At 36.5% G+C, this 19,010-nt stretch overlaps 1 protein-coding gene and 1 long non-coding RNA gene across 10 annotated transcripts in view; one reads left to right on the plus strand and one right to left on the minus strand.

Moving 5' to 3' along the window:
- LOC111093250 overlaps positions 1–19,010 on the plus strand; it is an 80,036-nt gene that overhangs the window by 3,387 nt on the left and 57,639 nt on the right. For 7 of the 9 annotated variants that reach the window (XR_005381204.1, XR_005381197.1, XR_005381199.1 and 4 more), the window contains exon 2: positions 16,133–16,290. The exons of the other annotated variants lie outside the window; for them this stretch is intronic. This is a non-coding gene — a long non-coding RNA (uncharacterized LOC111093250). The remainder of the gene's footprint in view (positions 1–16,132; positions 16,291–19,010) is intronic. 9 annotated transcript variants of the gene reach the window in all.
- Positions 14,343–19,010, minus strand: part of MMP16 (matrix metallopeptidase 16) — a 304,449-nt gene continuing 299,781 nt past the window's right edge. Inside the window, exon 10 of the mRNA XM_038579701.1 lies at positions 14,343–14,862. Coding sequence (XP_038435629.1) covers positions 14,849–14,862 — 14 coding nt within the window. The 3' untranslated portion in view covers positions 14,343–14,848. The remainder of the gene's footprint in view (positions 14,863–19,010) is intronic.

The raw sequence follows: 19,010 nt of genomic DNA on the forward strand, positions 1-19,010 counted from the left end.
ATCCAGAGACTAAAAGTATAACTAATGTGTAATTTAGCAATCTGCAATCCAAGAAAGTGTGTTTGCTGACAATGGACTCATTAGAACTTCTCTCCTACTGCCAACAGGCACAGGGAAAAAAAAAATGAAATTTTTCTGGCAGTTCCTAGTGTTGATGGAGGAATCAAAGTGGCCTTCAATGGGCCCATGGTAAAAGGAGAGCTTTGTTTTGTGTTCCAATAGGCCTGAAAACGGTCATTTTGTAACTCAATAAAGGTGTGTGTTCTAGGAAGTCAGAGGAGTTATTTGTTAATACACTAGGCTCCAACAGAGGAAGTTGGGTTAAATATGTCAGTAGAAAATTTATGATGCATGCAGGAGGCTTCCTGAGTTTGGGTTCCTGAGGGATTCTGTATTAAGAGAGAAAAATCCGAGGGAAAAGCTTTTAGTGTGAGCCACAAAATAGGATGACTCCATGAGCTTTAGAATGAATTTTGGGTGAATTTTCTCAAAATGAAATTTTCTTTTTCTTTTTAAGAACACTTCAAATGATCCAGTTAGTAACTTACTGCACATATGTCCTTTTTAAAAAGTATGTATATTTGTAACCAACTTCATTATTAATACTTCTTATTTAGTTGAACTTGACCAGTACCCTCTGCATTGGAAGAGGCTACACATCCTCACTGATGCAGTATATATCTCTTCCATATTGCCACAAAATATTACCCTATGGTGTTCTCCAGAGCCTATCGCTGTGTCTTTTAGTTCTTTTCCTCTTAACTAAAAGAGTTGTGGATGATTCGAGAAAACTGGAGAAAAATCTATATAGCATTATGACATACAGATGCCTCAGATTGCTAAGACAAAAGGAGTTTCCTTTTGGGTAACCATTTCCACATCTACATTACTACAAGAAAGCATTGAAATACGTTTTGAATATTTCACAGAATAGTCAGAAAATTATTTGTTAAGGATTAAATTTATGAGTAGAATGCAAAGTGAAATCACGGCAAGGTGTAAAGATATTCATACAGTCAATTTCAATTGACGATATTAATTTCTAATAAGAATTAAAATTATTCATGTGTAAGTTTCCAACACTGAAAAACTATGTAACTGATATTTTCAAGCACTTAGTAGTGGTCTGTGAATAAAGTTAATCAGCAGTAGTAATTCAGACATCATCTTGCTGGGCTCACAAAGAACACTTGCTACGTGCTGTCAGCACACTACTGGGTATCCTCAGGTACTGACGTGTATCGGGCATTTTTGACATATTTTTAAGTCAAGGGCTATCAAGACACCAAAGCTGCTACATTTTCTACTGCAAAGTAAAGTCTGCCCCCTCACCTTTCTATGTTACTAAATTTGAGTCTCCAAGGCAGTGATGCTCTTACTCTGAATTTTTAGTGGAACAGCTTCTTAGAAAGATACATATATATGACTGAATAATTCAAAAATAAACTCATTTTTGTTTTTCACTTATTATCCACTTTAATTCCTAAAGTGGAGAATTTTAAATAATCTGTTTACAGCATTTTCAATTACATTAAATACTGTTTATTTCTTCACAAAGTTGTTAAAACCAATTTAAACCTATCTTAAAACAATTTCCTAAATAAAAAAAAAAATTCCTAAATTCCCTATTTAAAAAAAAAAACAAAGCTTTTTTTTGTTGTTGTTGTTTTTTGTTTTTGTTTTTGTTTAACATTCTTTATACAACTTCTTACAAGTAAAAGACAACTCTGTCCTTCCAGTCGTTTGGGCGAGAATCCTTGGAATTTCCCTTGACTCTGATTTTACTCTCACACTGCATCCTAAATGCCAGAAGCTTCTAATGGCTGTATTCTCCAAGTCTACCCAGAATCTGACCACTTTTTTGCTGTTTCCACTGCTAATATTCTATTCCAAGGCATTGTCACTGCATCATGGATTATTGCAACAGCCTCTCTTAAATGGTACCCTTGCTTCTGTTCTCTGCCTCTAAAATCTGGAAGAAAGAGTATTCCTTTTAATATGCAAGTTGGATCTTGTCATTCCTTTGTTTAAAACTCTTCAATGGATTTTCATCTCACTCAGACCAAGTGTGACTTTACATGATCCCCTCTCCCCAGTCCTCCTCCATAATCCATCCTCTAGTGTTCCTCGCTGTCTCCAAAGCGCCCACACTGGCCCTCTTACCAGTTCTTTTATGGACCAAGGCATCTGCTGATATTATGTTGGCACTGAGCCCCTCTCTAACCATCTGATGTTAGCACACACACACCCAACAGATATGCTCTATCTTATTAACTTGCTTTATTTATTTTATTATGTCATTCACCAAATATCCACTGTGTACTTATGTTCTTTTTTTTTTTTTTTTTTGTACTTATGTTCTAGGCACTGTTTTAATATTAGGGATATACTGCTCAACAAAAATAGTCAAAAACTCTGTTTTCATGGAGTCCGTATGCTCGTGGAGCTTAGATTTTTTAAAAGAGTTTATTTATTCATGAGAGACAGAGAGGGACAGAGACATGCAGAGGGAGAAGAAGGCTCCCTGCGGGGAGCCTCATGTTGGACTTGATCTTGGGACCCTGGGATCAGGCCCTGAGCCAAAGGCAGACGCTCAACCACTGAGCCACCCAGGCATCCCAAGAGTTTAAATATTTTGTGGCAGTTATCAGAATGTGACTATATATTTACTTAGTGGAATTTTAGCCCCTCAGAGCTAGAATACTGTTTACCACATGGTAAGCATCAAAAATTTTGTAACAGTATAATAAATGAAAGAAGAGGTTTAAGCCAAAAATGAGTTCTTCTATCACTCTTCCTACTGAGTTTTTTCCACTCTTCCATCACCTCTTCCTTTCAGAATTGGAAAGAAGTCTCTTCAACTAACCTGCTTTCCCTATAACAGATACTAGGGTTCTCAATAATTTTCCAGATTTGGGAATCTGAATTTAGGGGTTTTCAATAAAAGATCAATATCCCAAATGTAAATTATAACAGTATTTTTCATTTATAAAATTAGCTGAAGTACCTTTTAAATAATCTCAATTAGAAAGGGTGCTATAAATTGGTACTCATGCAGGATTGTTGGAAAAATGAGTTATGAGCTTTCTAGAAAGCAAATTTGGCTTTGTTCATGTTTCCCCAGGGATTCAGCACCTAAGAATATGTCCTAAGTAAATAACAAGAGAAGCCTACATGTTACGTACAAAAGTCATCATCCAAGTAGTATTTATATTAGTGAAAACTTTGAAGTAATGTACACATCCAACAGAAAAGATAAATACAAGAGAAACATTAAATAAACTGTGGCTTGTTCATGCAGTTCAATACTGTGCAAGTGTTAAAATCATATGTTATAAGAATATTTAGTGATATTTAGTGAAAAATACTCAACCAAAAGAGGAAAATAAAGCACTCTATAAAATTGCCTAAGCAACATGATCTTGATGTTCTGATTATCTCACGGGACAGACACTAAAACAGTGGTAATAGTTACATATGCATGTTAGAATAATGGATACTTTTCACTTTGGATTTTATCTGATGAGTGTTTATGTTTTCTTTTATGTTTTTTTTATATTTCTAAATATTCCTCAGTACACATTGTTTTTATTGAAATTTTGAACTAAGTGAAAAATGTTCAGATGCTTCCTTTTCAGATAGGTCATCCCTGACACCCTCTAAAAAGAGTACATCCCAACCATTATGTCTATCGCACTGTCCTCTTTCAATCATCTTTACATTTATTGCCTCCTGACATATTATGTAAGTGCTAATCTGTATTCCATTTGTCTCCCACCCTACTCCCATTAAAATGTAAGCTTCCTCAGAGCAAGGATTTTGGATGTCATGCCCATTGCTCTACCTCATTCGTACCTAAATAGTGTTTAGCACATAATAAGTACAGAGTAAATATTTGTTGATTGGATAAATAAATGAATGGATGAATTACTTAATGAATGAATCACTTTTAGTTGTGTAATGTTAGGCAAATCCCTTAACTCTGGGTTTCAGTTTTCTTATACATAAAACAAGGACAATAACAATGCCTGTCTATGAAATAATAAGAAATACATATATTGGTCTCAGTCTCCAGTTCCTGACACAGAGCTCCTAAAACCTTTGTAAACTTCTAAATGATAAGAGCACTAGGAGCATCTTTTGTTCTATCGAGGCAACTCTGGGCGGGCTCCTAGATGGCTGCTGGATAGGGGCTGATCACCAGAAGGATCAAGCCATGACTAGAAGCTTGGAATTTTCATCCCCACTTCCCATCCTCCAGAAAGGGGATAGGAGCTGGAAATGGAGTTAATGAATTGATTATGCCTATGTGAGGGAGCCTATATAAAATCACAATGGCAGGGGTTTTGGAGAGGTTCCGGGATGGCAAACATATCTACATAGGGAGGGTGACACACACCACAGCTCCACAGGGACAGATGATCCTGCACCGGTAAACATGTTTCCCCTGAGTTCTGTGAGCCACTCTAGCAAATTAATCAAACCCAACAAGGGGATCATTGGAACCTTCCATCTATAGTAGATTCATCAGAAGCACAGGTGACAACTAGAGACTGCCCTCTGAGTTTGGGGCTGGGGGGGAGACAATTTTGAGGGACTGAGCCCTTAATCTGTGGGATCTCATGATGCCACCTCTGGGGAAATAGTATCAGAATTGAGTTGAATTGTATGCCACTGAGCTGGTGTCACAGAGAATTGCTTGGTGTGAGGAAAAACCTCTGCACATTTGGTGACCAGAAGCATCCTATGTGCCCGTGGTAGTAGTGTGAAAGGAAAGGAGACACACAAGACACAGGAGATGGAAAACCAGGTGGTTTTTCTTATACGCTATTTCATGAAAGTATGAAGAAAAAATAAATGTAGAGTTTGTGATACCAGTGCCCAGCGCACAGTAACTGCCCTAAAATGTTAGCTATGTTGTTTATTAACTATAGTTTGTCTACGCTTATTTATATGACCCTATGTCCTGCCACCACCACGCCACCACCCTTGCTAGGTTAGGAATATATCACCAGATGCTTCAGTTAGTTTCATGTTTTAGATAGCCTTTGACTGAGCTTTACACATGGTAGATATAATGGAGCTATTTATTATTACAAGAAAGAAATATATTATTTAAATATTTAATTTCTTAATGCTTTAGAATCTTCCTGAATAATCTGTTCAATTATCCAACACACTTTGTTGTTTATGACCAAAGTAGTAAAGAGATGACCGTTACAAACACACACATACATGTACCCCTTGTGCACCTCACTACTTAGACTATATTAAATGGGAAATAACTGCAGTGGAGAAATAGTGAAAGGCTGCTTTCATAGGTTAGCTGAGAGCTTCCAAAGATGATGCAGTGTCTAGTCACCTCCCTGTTCCAGGATGTCTATATTCGGGAGAGATATTTTGGCAACTTTCAGCATGCTGTATGAAGAGGTGAGAAAATAGATGAGGTTTGAAATTAAACATGCCAGGAAAAATAATGAAATTTTTAAGGCTTAAAAATACCGCCTGATAAATTTACTTCAAGCCTATGGACCAGCTGATGTGTGCCTGGCTTGGAGAGCTGGCGGCCTGTATCCCGACTTTTCTATGGCCAATGGCCTGGCTTGCCCAGCTAAGCTAACAAGAGTCCCTAGTACATTTTCCAAGTCCAGTGCTCTAAGTGTACACCATTTTCCATCCATAAAGATGATGCACTAGATTGTATGACTTTTGTGGGAGATGGTTCTACCTGCTGTCATGATAAAAAATAAGCAACTTTAATACCTCTGTTTGCATATAGTATTGAAATCATGGTCTAGTTCACAAATGAAGTGTCCTAGAAATTAGATGTTTGTTTTACCATGAGGAGTTATTTGATGACTACATGGTTAGTTGGTTACCTCCTTCACTGAAATCCAGAGAACTGTAAAACCTCCTAGTTTATGTCTCCTAAGTCAAGAATGCTGATGAGCCATAGATAGTTTGGATTTTTTTTTTATTTTGAGAGATTTTTGATAAGGAAGGAGACATGAAAAGAGCATAAATATTACATTTTCATTTTGTTGTGATTTTTCTTCAGTAGCTGTTTTATTTTCTATAATGTATAGTTCTGCTGACAGGACCAATTTCTATTATTTTCCTTTATACTTTTGGCAAAACTCGTGAAAATACCAGGCTATATTCTTTAGATTTCATTCAAATAAATTTTCTTAGCAGTTCTGCTTTAATTATTCTTTCACTTTTCCAACTTTGTTGACAAAGCCTATTCTATCAGAACTAAAAAATATGCCATTCAGCACCTGGGTCTCATCTTATCTGTTCCTAGCATTATGAGAGAAAATTTAAACTGAATAACATGAAATAGCATTTAACTATATGAAGCCAGCTGTCAAACTAAACTTTATACATTCTACTGATGAAAAGTGAATTTTATCCAAAGCAAGAACAGCTGGAACTAGTGCTGTTTTCTTTCTAATAGAGATAAAATCCTATTATAAACAACTCTGGAGGACACTTGAATTGTTCTGTTTCAGTGGAATTTTACTAAAAGTAATACAAGACTATAAATCATATACCAGTCTGCACTAATAGGATATGAAAGTGACACATGGAACATGCTTGAAACTCATTAGGAAAAAAAGAGTCCAACACACACCCACTCTTCTCTTTTTTTCCCTCTGAACATTTGCTTTCTTTTTCTTTTTCTTTTCTTTTTTTTTTTTTAACTTTTGCTTTCTTGACTGAGTTTTTTTGTGGTGGTTTGGGGATTACTTAGACTTTAGTTTGTGGAATATTCAAGTGTGGAGGAACTAGGTGGAGACAGTTGATACTTGATAGGAGAGGAAATAAAGAACAAAGGGCTTAACTACAAGGGACTGGCTCCTTATCCTTTCCCCTGAATAGCAAAGTACCCAATGAAGCAGTTTGGTTAGAACAGGGTCTATCATCTAGAGAGGAGGTCGGATAAAGTTCAGACTTTTAAGGAAATGGTATAATTAGTTTAAGAAAATACTACTGCTTTCATGGGCAGTCAACCAGGACATCGGTCTAATTTGACTGAATAAAAATGATTTTGTGCTAAAAAGAAGAAAAAAAAAAAAGATTTTGTGCTGATATTGTTGGACTGGTATTTTACCTGTAGTTTCTCTGGTCTTGCCTGAGAAGCAGTTCTTTCTTATCTGTCCAGGGCCTTAAAAACAAAGGAATAAAGGATGCAAGTTCTTCGTCAAGTATGTTTACTTACTCAGGAATTGGTATCATTTGTGCCGCTGTCCAATTTGTTTTTACCACCAGATTCCACAGATGTCAAAAAGAAGAGGCTGTCTGCTTCATCTACTTGTAACTAATTTGTTCCTCTTGATCATTGCCCTTTTCAAGTTATGTTAGTCTCTTACCTTCTCTGAAACTGCACATCGGGAGAACCGTGCCTAGTATTTATACTATAGTACCTAGTGGGATATAGTATTTATTTATTAAATATGTATGTAACATATATTTATTTATTAAAAGAGAAGATTTTTATATCCTTACCCCTATTGGTTTTATTGTCATATAATCTTCATGTAGGTAGGCTGAATAACCTAAAAGTGTTTGCTTAAAATGGAATTTGAGGAATGGATTTCTTGAGAGGAATATACTCCAAGGTTTTTGGATTTATTTTTGTTTTTTTACCTACCATTTAGTATGTGCCAGCTGGTCTTCACACATGATTTCACTAAAAGCTCACAATATTCTATTGAAGTGTAGGGGGAGAATTTGCAAAATATGTCTCTTAGGCATGTGGATTGTTTTAGGCTGATTATTTTTAAGAAACAGAAGACTCAGGAAGAAACTGACCTTCCCTTTAGCTGCCTAAAAAAGTTTAGAGGGTAGGTATCATCATAGATAAGTGTAGTATAATATGAACCTGGTGTGGTAGAAAGGGAGAAACTTAGCAAAGTCTATTAAAATTCCTTCCAGCAAACATTTGTTTACCATTTACTCTTTTTCATTTTTCTGTGTATTATCTTCATTTCATTTGAAGTCCCAGATTCTTATCTCAGTCCCCTTAGCTCTGGATGGCATATAAGCCTCAATTGCCTGGCTGCCTATGGGCCTCATATTCTTTGGGAACGCCTATGTGTATGGAATTAAACTTGATTTTCTTCTGTTTGTTGGTCTCACGTCAATTTAATTCTTAGAACAGTCAAAAGAACTTTGAAGGGTAAAGGAAAAAGTTTTCTTCCAACAGAAGTAAGGATTATTGTGCCCATTTTAGAAATAAGAAAATTGAGGCTCAGACAATTGTATGGCTTGCTTAAGGCCTCTTTCTTGGTAAATGGCCAAGTCAAGACAAGTAGTAGAAACTTCAGTTAGGAGGGAGTGAAAAATGAGATAAAGGGGATATTTTCTTCCTCTGGGTACATAATCTGTAACAGTGACTTTTCAATGTGTTTCAGGTAGTATGTCAACAGGAAATTTCTTGGGCCAGAGGAAAAGATGTTTTAGGACGCAGTGTGAAGCAAATTTGTAAAGAAAAAATAGGTGCAAGAGATTTGGAGAATTGATGTAAGATAGTATCTTTTTGTTGTTTTGTTTTAACTTGCCTGCTCATTCATCAACCAGACACTTGCGTCTAGTACCATATAGGGTTAGAATCCAAATTTATTACAAAGCCTCCACTCTGACTATATATATATTGCTTCCCTAGTTCTCCATTCCAGCTGAGGTGTGAGCTTGGGGTTAACATTTTTGTCTCAGTAGCCACCTGTGACCTCAGGAATTCTAACCCAAAGATTATAAAGGGAAGAAAACATGGATATCAGTTACCTTCCTCCCTACATACATTTTCAGAGGAATGCTAGACTGAAAAATGACCACCCAAAGATTCCCATATTCTAGTCCCCGGACCTGTCAATGTGTTACCTTATATAGGTAAAAGCATATTTGCAGTTGTGATAAGTTAAGAATCTTTAGATGGGAGAGAAAATCCTGAATTATCCCAGTGGAGCAGATAATCACAAGAGGGGAGCAGCAGGGGTAGAGTCAATGAAAGAGTTATGACCATGTTAAGAGGCTAGTGTTGAAAATGCAGGAAGGATCCATGAGCCAAGGAATGCAGGCGGCCCCTAGAAGCTTGCAAAGCAAAGAAATTAATTTTGCTTTAGAGCCTGTAGAAGGAACCAGCCCAGCTGACATCTTGATTTTAGGACTTCTGACTTCCAGTACTGTAAGAGAATAAATTTGTGGCTTTTTTTTTTTAAGCCACTGTTTATGGGTAACTTGTCACAGTGGCAATAGAAAACTAATATAAGTGGTTACTACGAAACAATCTTTTCCCTCCTTCTCTGGTGAACTGTTTAAAAGAAATAAGGAAAACTAGAAGGCTTAATCTTCTCACAAGTGCCATATAATCACAACAACTGCTAAAATATCTGAAGGGTTTTTTTTGTTTGTTTGTTTTTGTTTTTTTTTTTTTGTGATCAACAGATGGGACATACTAGAAATGGTTCAAGGACCTAGGTAGAAGCTGCCATGTATGACCTTCTACCTTTCCCTCTTCCTATTATGCTTGAAACCTTGAGTCTTCTATTTCTCTATCTATAAATGAGAGGAAAGCATTGGGCTTGCCCACCTCACAGAAAAGCTGTTTGGCTTCATTTGTTAAAGCTTGTAAAAATACTGTGAAGATAATAAACACTAATCTTTATTTAATCAAGTAGGCAAGAAGACAATTAAATGAAAGATCAGGAGTGTGCCTGGCAGCGCAGTATCTGATGGAGTTCTGTAGCTCAAACCAATGGAGACCTACATTTAAAATACAGTTCCTATAATCTGCCCTATCAAAGTGATAAATTAAGGTTTAGGGCTTCCAATTCCTTGTTTATCTCAACTACTTAAATTCAATTGCTTTAATTAAAATTGCTTTAAGAATGCATTTTCCAATTTAGACTTTCAAAGGCCATTGGGGGTTTTATTCTATTACATCCTTTTCATGTTTACTATTTGAATAATTATCACTTAATTTTCTCAACAGTAAAAAGAAATTTTCCTTCTCAAATGAATACTTGACTGTTTCAACTAACCAGTCATACAGCAGATCAAAAATTGGTGGTTGCTAGGTTAGCTGTGGTTAGAAATGTTTTATAGCCATTTTAGCTCTGAAATCTTCTTTATTTTTAAAACATATAGATAATATGCAGCATCATAACATTGCAACAAAAAGGTATATTCCAATTTAATAGAGTTGCAAATGGTAAGTATATACCAACAACTGGGTCAATTTAACATTTCCTCGGTGCCCCCAGAAGTAACCTGTATTTTATTGTATTTTGAGGGTCATAGGTGAAGAGTATTACAGCAGCAGAGTAACACCAAATCTAGTAACAAGCCCCGCAGGAATAAATTTGTGTGGATGTTCATGTAAAAGTCCCACCCATTCATCCCTTACCTCTTCATTCTAGAAATTGCAAACTACGGAGCCAGAGGAAACCCATTCTACCTTAAAGGCCACAGCCAACCTCCCTCCCTCCCACCTTCCTTCCTCCCTGCCTTTCTTTTTTACTACCCCTTACATTTTAATATAATTTCAGTCTTGCAGGAAAATGTCAAAAATAATATAAGAAACAACTATGTACCTTTTATCAAGATTCACAAATGTTAAAAAAAAAAAAAAAAGATTCACAAATGTTTACGTTTTGCCCCATTTGCTTGCCCATCAGTTTTCTCTCTGTTTTGCTCTTTCTTTCTGAACTTTTTGAGAGTTAGGTGGAAGGACAGTGCCCCTTTACTTGTAAGTACTTTATTATGTATTTCCTAAGTAAAAGTGTATTCTCTTTGACAAATTATCAAAACTAGGGAATTTAAAAATGATATGAAATTTTTTTTTCAAATTCATAGCTCATACTGAAATGTTGTCAAATGTCCCAGTAAAATACTTTATAGTTATTATTTTTCTTAGTCCAGGATAAGTCACTGCAACTGGAAATAATTTTTTTTTAGCTTTTCTTTGTTTTGCTTGATATTGACATTATTGAACGCAAGCCAGTTATTTTGTAGAGGATCCCCTGGTTTGGGATTTTTTGTATTTCCGCATCATTAGGTTGAGGTTATGTATTGTTGGCCAAAAGACCATGATGCTCTTCTTCCTTAGTGCATCCTACTAGAAAGCATGCAATGTTTTCTTGATGTTGGTAATGTTAACTTTATCATTTTGTTATTGTGGAATCCTCCACGTTGCTTTTTTTTTTTTTTTTTAAGATTTTATTTATTTATCCAAGAGGGACACACAGAGAGAGGCAGAGACATAGGCAGAGGGAGGAGAAGCAAGCTACATGCTGGGAGACCCATGTAGGACTGGATACCGGGACCCTGGGATCACGCCCTGAGCCAAAAGCAGACACTCAACCCCTGAGCCACCCAGGTGTCCCTCCACCAGGTTTCTTTACTTGGAAGTCATTGTTTTCCGTTTGTAATTAATAAGCAGTTTGTGAGGAGATAATGAAGCAGCGTTTGTGGCTTACTGTTTCTTTAAATCCTTGAAAGACTGAAAATCAGGAATAAGCATGGAACATTCATCAGTTTCCCTCCAATACATGCACCATATTTGTAGGACTTCTGGAGCGTCTCTAAGGTGCCTGGAATCCTCCTCTTGATATTGCTCTAATTGCACAAATTATCAACACAACTCAGTATTTACATCCAGATTTCAGAAGCTTTTCCTAACTATTAGCTTTATTTGCTTAAGAGCTTGTTACAAGTGTGTATTTGAGTCCAACAGTGGCAAAGCCTTCTTGGAGAACTCTGGGGAAATAAAGGCTACAAGGACAGAAAATTCAAGTTGAAATTGATTAAAGAAGGTTGTTAAAGAAAGAAACCCACAGTTTTGTTCACTACCAGTCCTGAAGCTAGAGTACTACTGTACATTAACCCTTCCCATCACCACAGTGAGCAACAGAGAAATGTTATTCTGATGTTTATAATATTAGATATCAAAAGTATGGCCACTCCTTGTTTTTAGCAAAATCCGTAAGATTGAAGTATCAATAGCTCTTCTTATTAATATTAATCATAATACTACATCATACACTGTGAAAATAAAAGCCAACGTAGTTACTGCTTCACTAGTTTCTGTAAGTAGAAGTCTACGAATAAGCCACTACTTTTTACAACTTTTTTTGTTTTTTTTCCCTTCTGATTAATATTTTAAATATTTTTAAGGAATTTTTTTTTAAGGAATTTAATTTTTAAGATAAGAACTGTTTCTAAGTATGAGAGTCAGAGATCAGTTTAGTTTCTCTTTAATTAGAAATACTCTCCTCTGTAAAATGTATTCATTATCTTTCCTTAAAAAATATTTTTGCTTCAGGCAGATGGTATGGTCAGAGTAGATAGAGCCTTAAAGATAATTTCATTAACAGTGGAATTAACAGCGGTGTTTAATTTATAAATGTGATTCAGACAAGTGGTCTTGGAATGGTTAAGTTGCAAAACTACAGAGAGAAAGAAGCAGAAAAACATCTGATTGTGAAACACAAGATATATCAGACAATGATTTCTGCATGGAGAAGAATTTTGCTTAGCAGGCAACATAGGCGTTGTTCTTTTACAGTCCGCACTTTCATATAAACCCTTCCCACCATCACAATGAACAACAGACAGAAAAATTATTCTGATATCTGACTTGTAGCAGGCATTTTACAGAGCTTATAAATCTGTGTCCCAAGCATCTCATGGAACTGTAGCATAGAAAATAGGAAGTCCTGTGTGATATCAACATACAGGATATATAAGATGAAACTATTAACATTTGCAAAGAGAAAGAGAGATCTTAAAAGTTCTAGGACAAGCAAAAGACTATTTGGTTATATCCATTATGACCACAGAATCAACCAAGAACTGGATCAGTGGACAACATAGAATAACACAATAGTAAAAGTATAAGAGCGTTCAGGTTAGAGTGGAACAGAATAGTCCTTTAGCCATACCCAGTCTTATTCTTCTGCCTGGGCAGTAGGTCTCTGCACGAAGTGGCTCCTACTTTTTGAGCTCTTTTGGCTATAGTTCTCTTCACAAGGTATAGAGTCCCCAGGACTGGGCCAATGTACCAATCCAGAGATGGCACACACACACACATGCTTGGCACTTGGGATCTGGAATTTTCCACCCAAATAGCTCTGAACCTGCTTCCAGAGATGTATGGGTCTATCCTTTTTAGAGTGGAATGTGCCATCAGGGTACATAAGAAGTAGCCATCAGTTGGGGGGCTGGTGGAAGGAACTTGGATGTATAACCCCTTAAGATACAAAATAAAGGCGGGGATAGAAAGACACATGGGGCAGTTATGGGCTTGCATGCATGTGCTGGCTCTCCTCCAGTTACTCCAAAGTGACTTTGCTATAACCAGTTTGGTAATTTTATTTTACAACTAAGGAAGTGAGGCTTAGAATGACAACATTAAGCACTACCTGATAACGCGTCCTACGCCAAAATAAAAGCAATTTCATTGCCTTGAAAGACGGTTCTTAATAAGTGCTAGAATTTTTAAAAAGTGATTTTCAAAACTTTTATTCCATACGTGTGTTCTGGTTTTGAGGTTAAATGTGTATTAATTGCCCAAATGTAGATATGGGCAAGAGATATCTCTTAGAGAGATCTACAGACTTTCTCATTTTAAGCTAAGCTGGTTGATAGCTGAGAACTTTGAAACGGAATGCAACGTTTAAGCCTATAGTTGGAAAGGCAGGAGGCAGGGGCAGGGTGAGGAGGTGTGCTGGCAAGTGAGCTGGGAGAGAGCCTAACAATTTTGCATACTAGACAGTTGTGCCTAAGGCCAATCCTCTGTGCAGGGACAGGCTGACTGGAGAAAGAGTGGCCCAGTTGTTGAAACTGCAGCATAGAACATGCTTTGTGGCAAACAGGAAGTGGCAAAAATAACTACCTTTTCAACACACGCAGCAGATTTAAATGACTCACAATGAATTTTTCATCTATCAATTATATTGCAAACTAGAAAGTCATGGATAACAAGGATGCTTCCGTATGTCACTTCAGGGGACTGTTTAAAAATAGAAGACTGCCGGAAAACAGGAGAAGCATAATCAATACCGTGATTAATGGCAGTAATTTCACACAAACATCTGGGCAATTAAAAATGCTCTTTAGGAGGTGTTTCGCATGCGACTGGTGAAGGAATGAATGAGTTTCAAATCAAACATCACTGTCAGTGTATTGAATAATTCACAACCACAAACAAATTCAAATTGGAACAGTTCCAGCTGTCAAATCTATATTTAAAAAAAAAGAAAAAAAAAGAAGTCTTCTTTTATTTAGAAGAGATACACTTTGGATCACCTTTTCATTCTACAACCCTTGTTCATTGAATTAAAAGCACCCCACCAGCTATGTACACACATATATACTATCTATTGTGCCCTGAAACTTTTGGCTTGACATTGTGGGAAATAATAGGGCTGTGTCACATGGCCCCTGCTCCCAGGAAAGTTCCAATTTTTGTTGGCTAAGCAATTAATATTCTCAGGAAAGGATTAGCCAGCAATAGCAAATGTTTCTAAACTTTGGCCAAACATCAAAAATATCTGAAGTGTTTCTTAAATTTAATTCAGCAAGCCTGAGGTGGAACTCAGGAATCCATGGCCACTCAGGGCCTTAAACATTCATGAAAATTAGCAATCCTTGAGAAACACTGCACTACTGTATTTAAGGAAATATGATGTGAAATCAATATCTAAAATGTGTGATTTAAGAGACGAAACTATTTTACTCCAAAACAGCCCCCAAAAGAATTGTCATAATAGCAGCTTATGCATGTTCTCATATAAATGTTTGTTTTTCATGAAGCCTTGTCTTCTTAATAATCCACTCATTTCAGTCATCTGTAGGATCCTGGAACAGAAAAGGACTAGTAAAAAAATAATTTTGTATAGATGGAGAACAAATGAATCAGGGAGATGACGTGCCTGTTTCCCAAAATTTAGTTAGTGATTTACTGGCCTCCTATCCAGCTCTACTCACCACACCACACTACCTCCCTCAGGGAAAGTGAGAAAAAGTGAAAGTGGTACTATTAGTTGAAACATTTTAGTAGCTTTGCTTCCAGTTTAAAAACTTGGATATCCACTAACAAGCCAGATTACAATGTCACATCTTTTACATTGTTCAGAAAAAAAAAAAGTTCTTACATCTGAAATATCATATTTTATGGTGAAAAAATTCAAACCATGAGCAACACCACTAGTTAAATATTCACTTTAATAAGGAGAAAGCATTCTTGTGGAAATGACTATGTTTCTAAAAACTGAGACAACGAAGACTGTCCACTGACAAATTGGCTCCTGTGATTCCAATCTTGTCCCCTTCAACTCCCAGATCATCCAGGGACATGATTAGCCACAGTCCAGGCAGCAGTGTAGACACTTCAGACCATTTCTCTTCTAGCAAAGTGAAAATTTACCCCTGGAAGAATTTCTTTTCCTCACTCTCCTTCAGAGTCACTCCTGAGTTGGACTTTTACCCTATAACAGTCCTCTTCTGCTGGTGCCAGCATTTCCAGTAACCCATTCAACAAGCTGGACATTTTTCTTCCTGCTTGCTGCTGTCACTTGAAGGAGGGATGATTTTGCACCAAGTATTGGTAAATTGGGAATGTGCATTACTGTTGCATGCAACTTGTGTATTCATGACCTTCTTGGACCACTTGATAATGGAAGTCGTGCTGATGTGCTCAACTTTTTGGCACGATACATCAGATAATCAGTTCATGGGAAGTGCCAACACTTGCGGTTGGTGGTTTAATATCTAATACAGCACAGTAATAAGTCAATTATTTTTCAAAATGATAATAGTTACTTGATTAAAAGTGCATAATTCTTGTTACGGAGCTCTGAAGATTTCTCTTATCGTAGCTTGCTATATGTTGAATCTTCTAAAGACAGTTTGAACGTAAGAAGATGCACTGGGTAATCATAGCCAGATAGCAGATTGTTTACACTCTAGACAAATACCTCTTTCTCTAAGCCCTACTCAAATTTAGCAGCCTTAGATTATTGAGTAAATGGGTTAAGGAGACATCTACAGTAATACATTGCCTTTTCCTTGGTTGTAGTGTCTGTAAGGTATAGGAACTTATTAATAATTTATTATTATTAATTTATAGAGAATATTCTGGTGTGCCCTGAATAGACATCTAGAAATTCATTTGAATAGAGCCGACCTCTTTGTCCCATATCCGTGTCCCATATGTTGACATGTATGCATCTGTGTCTCCTGGCTGTTCTCATCGGTGTACTTGGCAAGCAAGAATTCTCAGTAAGGGTAAGGATGATTTATTTCCCTTCAAACTAAATTATAACACAGTTTTGACATACCATGATGGCAATATGGCAAAGGTATACTGCTATTCTTGCCAAGTGGGACAAATGAAACTGAGATCCTGTACTAATTGGAATAAACAAACAAACAAAAATCATCTATTAGATCACAACCTGAAAGTTAAGTGACAGGGACTGTAAAGTTTATTCCAATACAGAGAATACATCTGGAAAACCCATGACAGTTTAAATCATCATCTGATTATCGTCATGGAAATCCACCATCATTCTCCAAAACCCATTCCTATTCTTCACTGGCTAATGCAGAGTATTAAATAGTTATGCTTTGAATTTTTCAAATCTCTGATGATGGCTCTAAAATTTTTAATGCATTATTCCAGAGATACAGTTTTAATTTTTGTATGTATAGGGTATTTTGGGAACTTCCACTGGGTCCTACTCATTACAATCAGTCTTCACTTGGATGGATACCCAAGAAAAGACTACTAGATACTAAAGGTAATATCCAAATTTATCCAACCATAGTATATGTTGGGATGCTTTTGGGGCTACCTTGAATCAAAATCTGTCTCCATAAGACAACTGCCTAGAAGACCAGAGTTGCCTATTTGATCCCTGGGAATTAGAGTTAGTGCAAAGTCAGTGTTAACAATATCTATGAAAAGACTGGCTCTTTATCTTACTTTGGAACATGTTTATCCTAGAAAATGGAAAGGGAAAGGGAAAGATTCACTGTCACAATTGTGATAATATTGAAAGGTTCTTCCTCAAGGGTAATCAGATGCTTCATTTTTATTTCAATAGATGTTGACTCTGTGAACTATGCAGGTCTGATAACGGATTCAGGTCAACAGAGAAAGCTCTAGATCTCTAATGAGGTTTCAGTGCCTTTGTTCACCAGATTTATTATTTTTATCACTTCTGTACTTCAGATAGAACTTTATGGGATGCTCTTTATTTTGGTCTCAGGGGCGTTTATGACTACCTCCAAAGATCCACTGATTTTATTTATTTATTTTATTACTTTTATTTTAAAAATATTTTATTTATTTATTCATGAGAGACAGAGAGACACAGAGAGAGTGAGGCAGAGATACAGGCAGAGGGAGAAGTAGGCTCCATGCAGGGAGCCCAATGTGGGGCTCAATCCCGGGATTCCAGGATCACGCCCCAGGCCTAAGGCAGGCACTAAACCCCTGAGCCACCGAGGGATTCCCAGATCCACTGATTTTAATGGTAAGCACACACTCCTTATGCCTCTAGTGATCAATTATTGTTACTTGGGCTTTTCCATTCTTGGAATCTATCACTGAAATAGTAATAGAATCATCACTGAAATGGTAAACTCTTTCCATCTATAGTTTCTCTTATTAGCTTTCCGACTAAGAAGTTCTGTCAAAGTGGATGATGCTCCTGTCTCTATCCAGAGACTGCCTTCTGGACCCTCATCTGGGAATATGATTGGGTGTGGTTGAGTGAGTTACATGTGATATATCCAGTCCAACATTCCATCTCACTAAGTATTTAGGTCCTTCTTCTTTCTCATATCAAGGAATTTTTGGCATTTCATCATCAATTATGTGAACCAGTTTTGATTCCAGTTGTACAATACTCCCTGCTGCTTGACCTAGTTCATTTGTTACAGAACCTCTAGTAATTAAACCATCTTGCTAAATTTAGCCAATTAAAAAATATGTTATTCTCTCGTTGGTGTGGCACCTTCAGAATCCATTCTCATACAAATTCCCCAGAACTTGGATGCATAAAGTAGCTAAATTTTATAACATTGGTATGTAAGCTGTTTTCTGCTGTGTTTGACATTATAATTAATTTCTCCTCAGGGCATGTTAAAATATGACTCTGGCTTTTAGACCTGGAGACAATTAAGGTGGGTGGAGGGGAGAAGCTCACAGCAGAGTGGAAATTTGAGAATACTCTGAATATTATAAATCCTCCAATTTCAACGACTATAGTTCTGTTCTTCACCAACCCAAACCCTCCTTTTTAGGTAATATATCTAATGAAGCTGTGAATTAATGGATATTGAAGTTTGGCAGTTTGTCTCAATGAGGGTTTTATTTTAGTTCACTCAAATCTGTGGCTGCAAAAGTTAAGAAATTCATAGGCAGTCCTTAGTTTTCAGTAAATGCCTAAGCCAAGAAAATATGAATTTAACTTATAATTAAAATTTTAATTCCTTAAGCTTTCATATTATTAGAAGTGATAACTTTAGCTTATAGTCTTCAATGTCCTCGTGTCTTTCACACAGCTATGTAGCAGTAGCAACTGGGTCTTCTGAAGCCTTGCCTTTAGTTGTACCTTATTCCAGGTAATGTAGGTGATGATTTGATTGTTTTGCTTCCATCTTCCATTAGATATCAAACATATATCTCTTTAAAATAATTTTCACCATTCATTGTATAACTAGGGCATATAAATCATTCCCAATTCTCCTATGTCACTAAGCTTCTATTGCCAACAACTGTTTCAGTCAAGGGTCTTAGTTGCATGACTAAGAAAACTACTGTGGAGAAACAGACTGCAATATAGTAATAAGGAACTTTAATACCCAACTTATATCAATGGACAGATAATCCAGATAGAAAATCAATAAGGAAACATCTTAAATGACATAAATGCCTTAAATGACATGTTAGATAGGATGGACTTAACAGTAAAATACTTAAAGACCATTTCATCCAA

This window comes from Canis lupus, chromosome 29 (assembly GCF_011100685.1).
Source record: "Canis lupus familiaris isolate Mischka breed German Shepherd chromosome 29, alternate assembly UU_Cfam_GSD_1.0, whole genome shotgun sequence".
NCBI classification, from domain to species: Eukaryota; Metazoa; Chordata; class Mammalia; order Carnivora; family Canidae; genus Canis; species Canis lupus.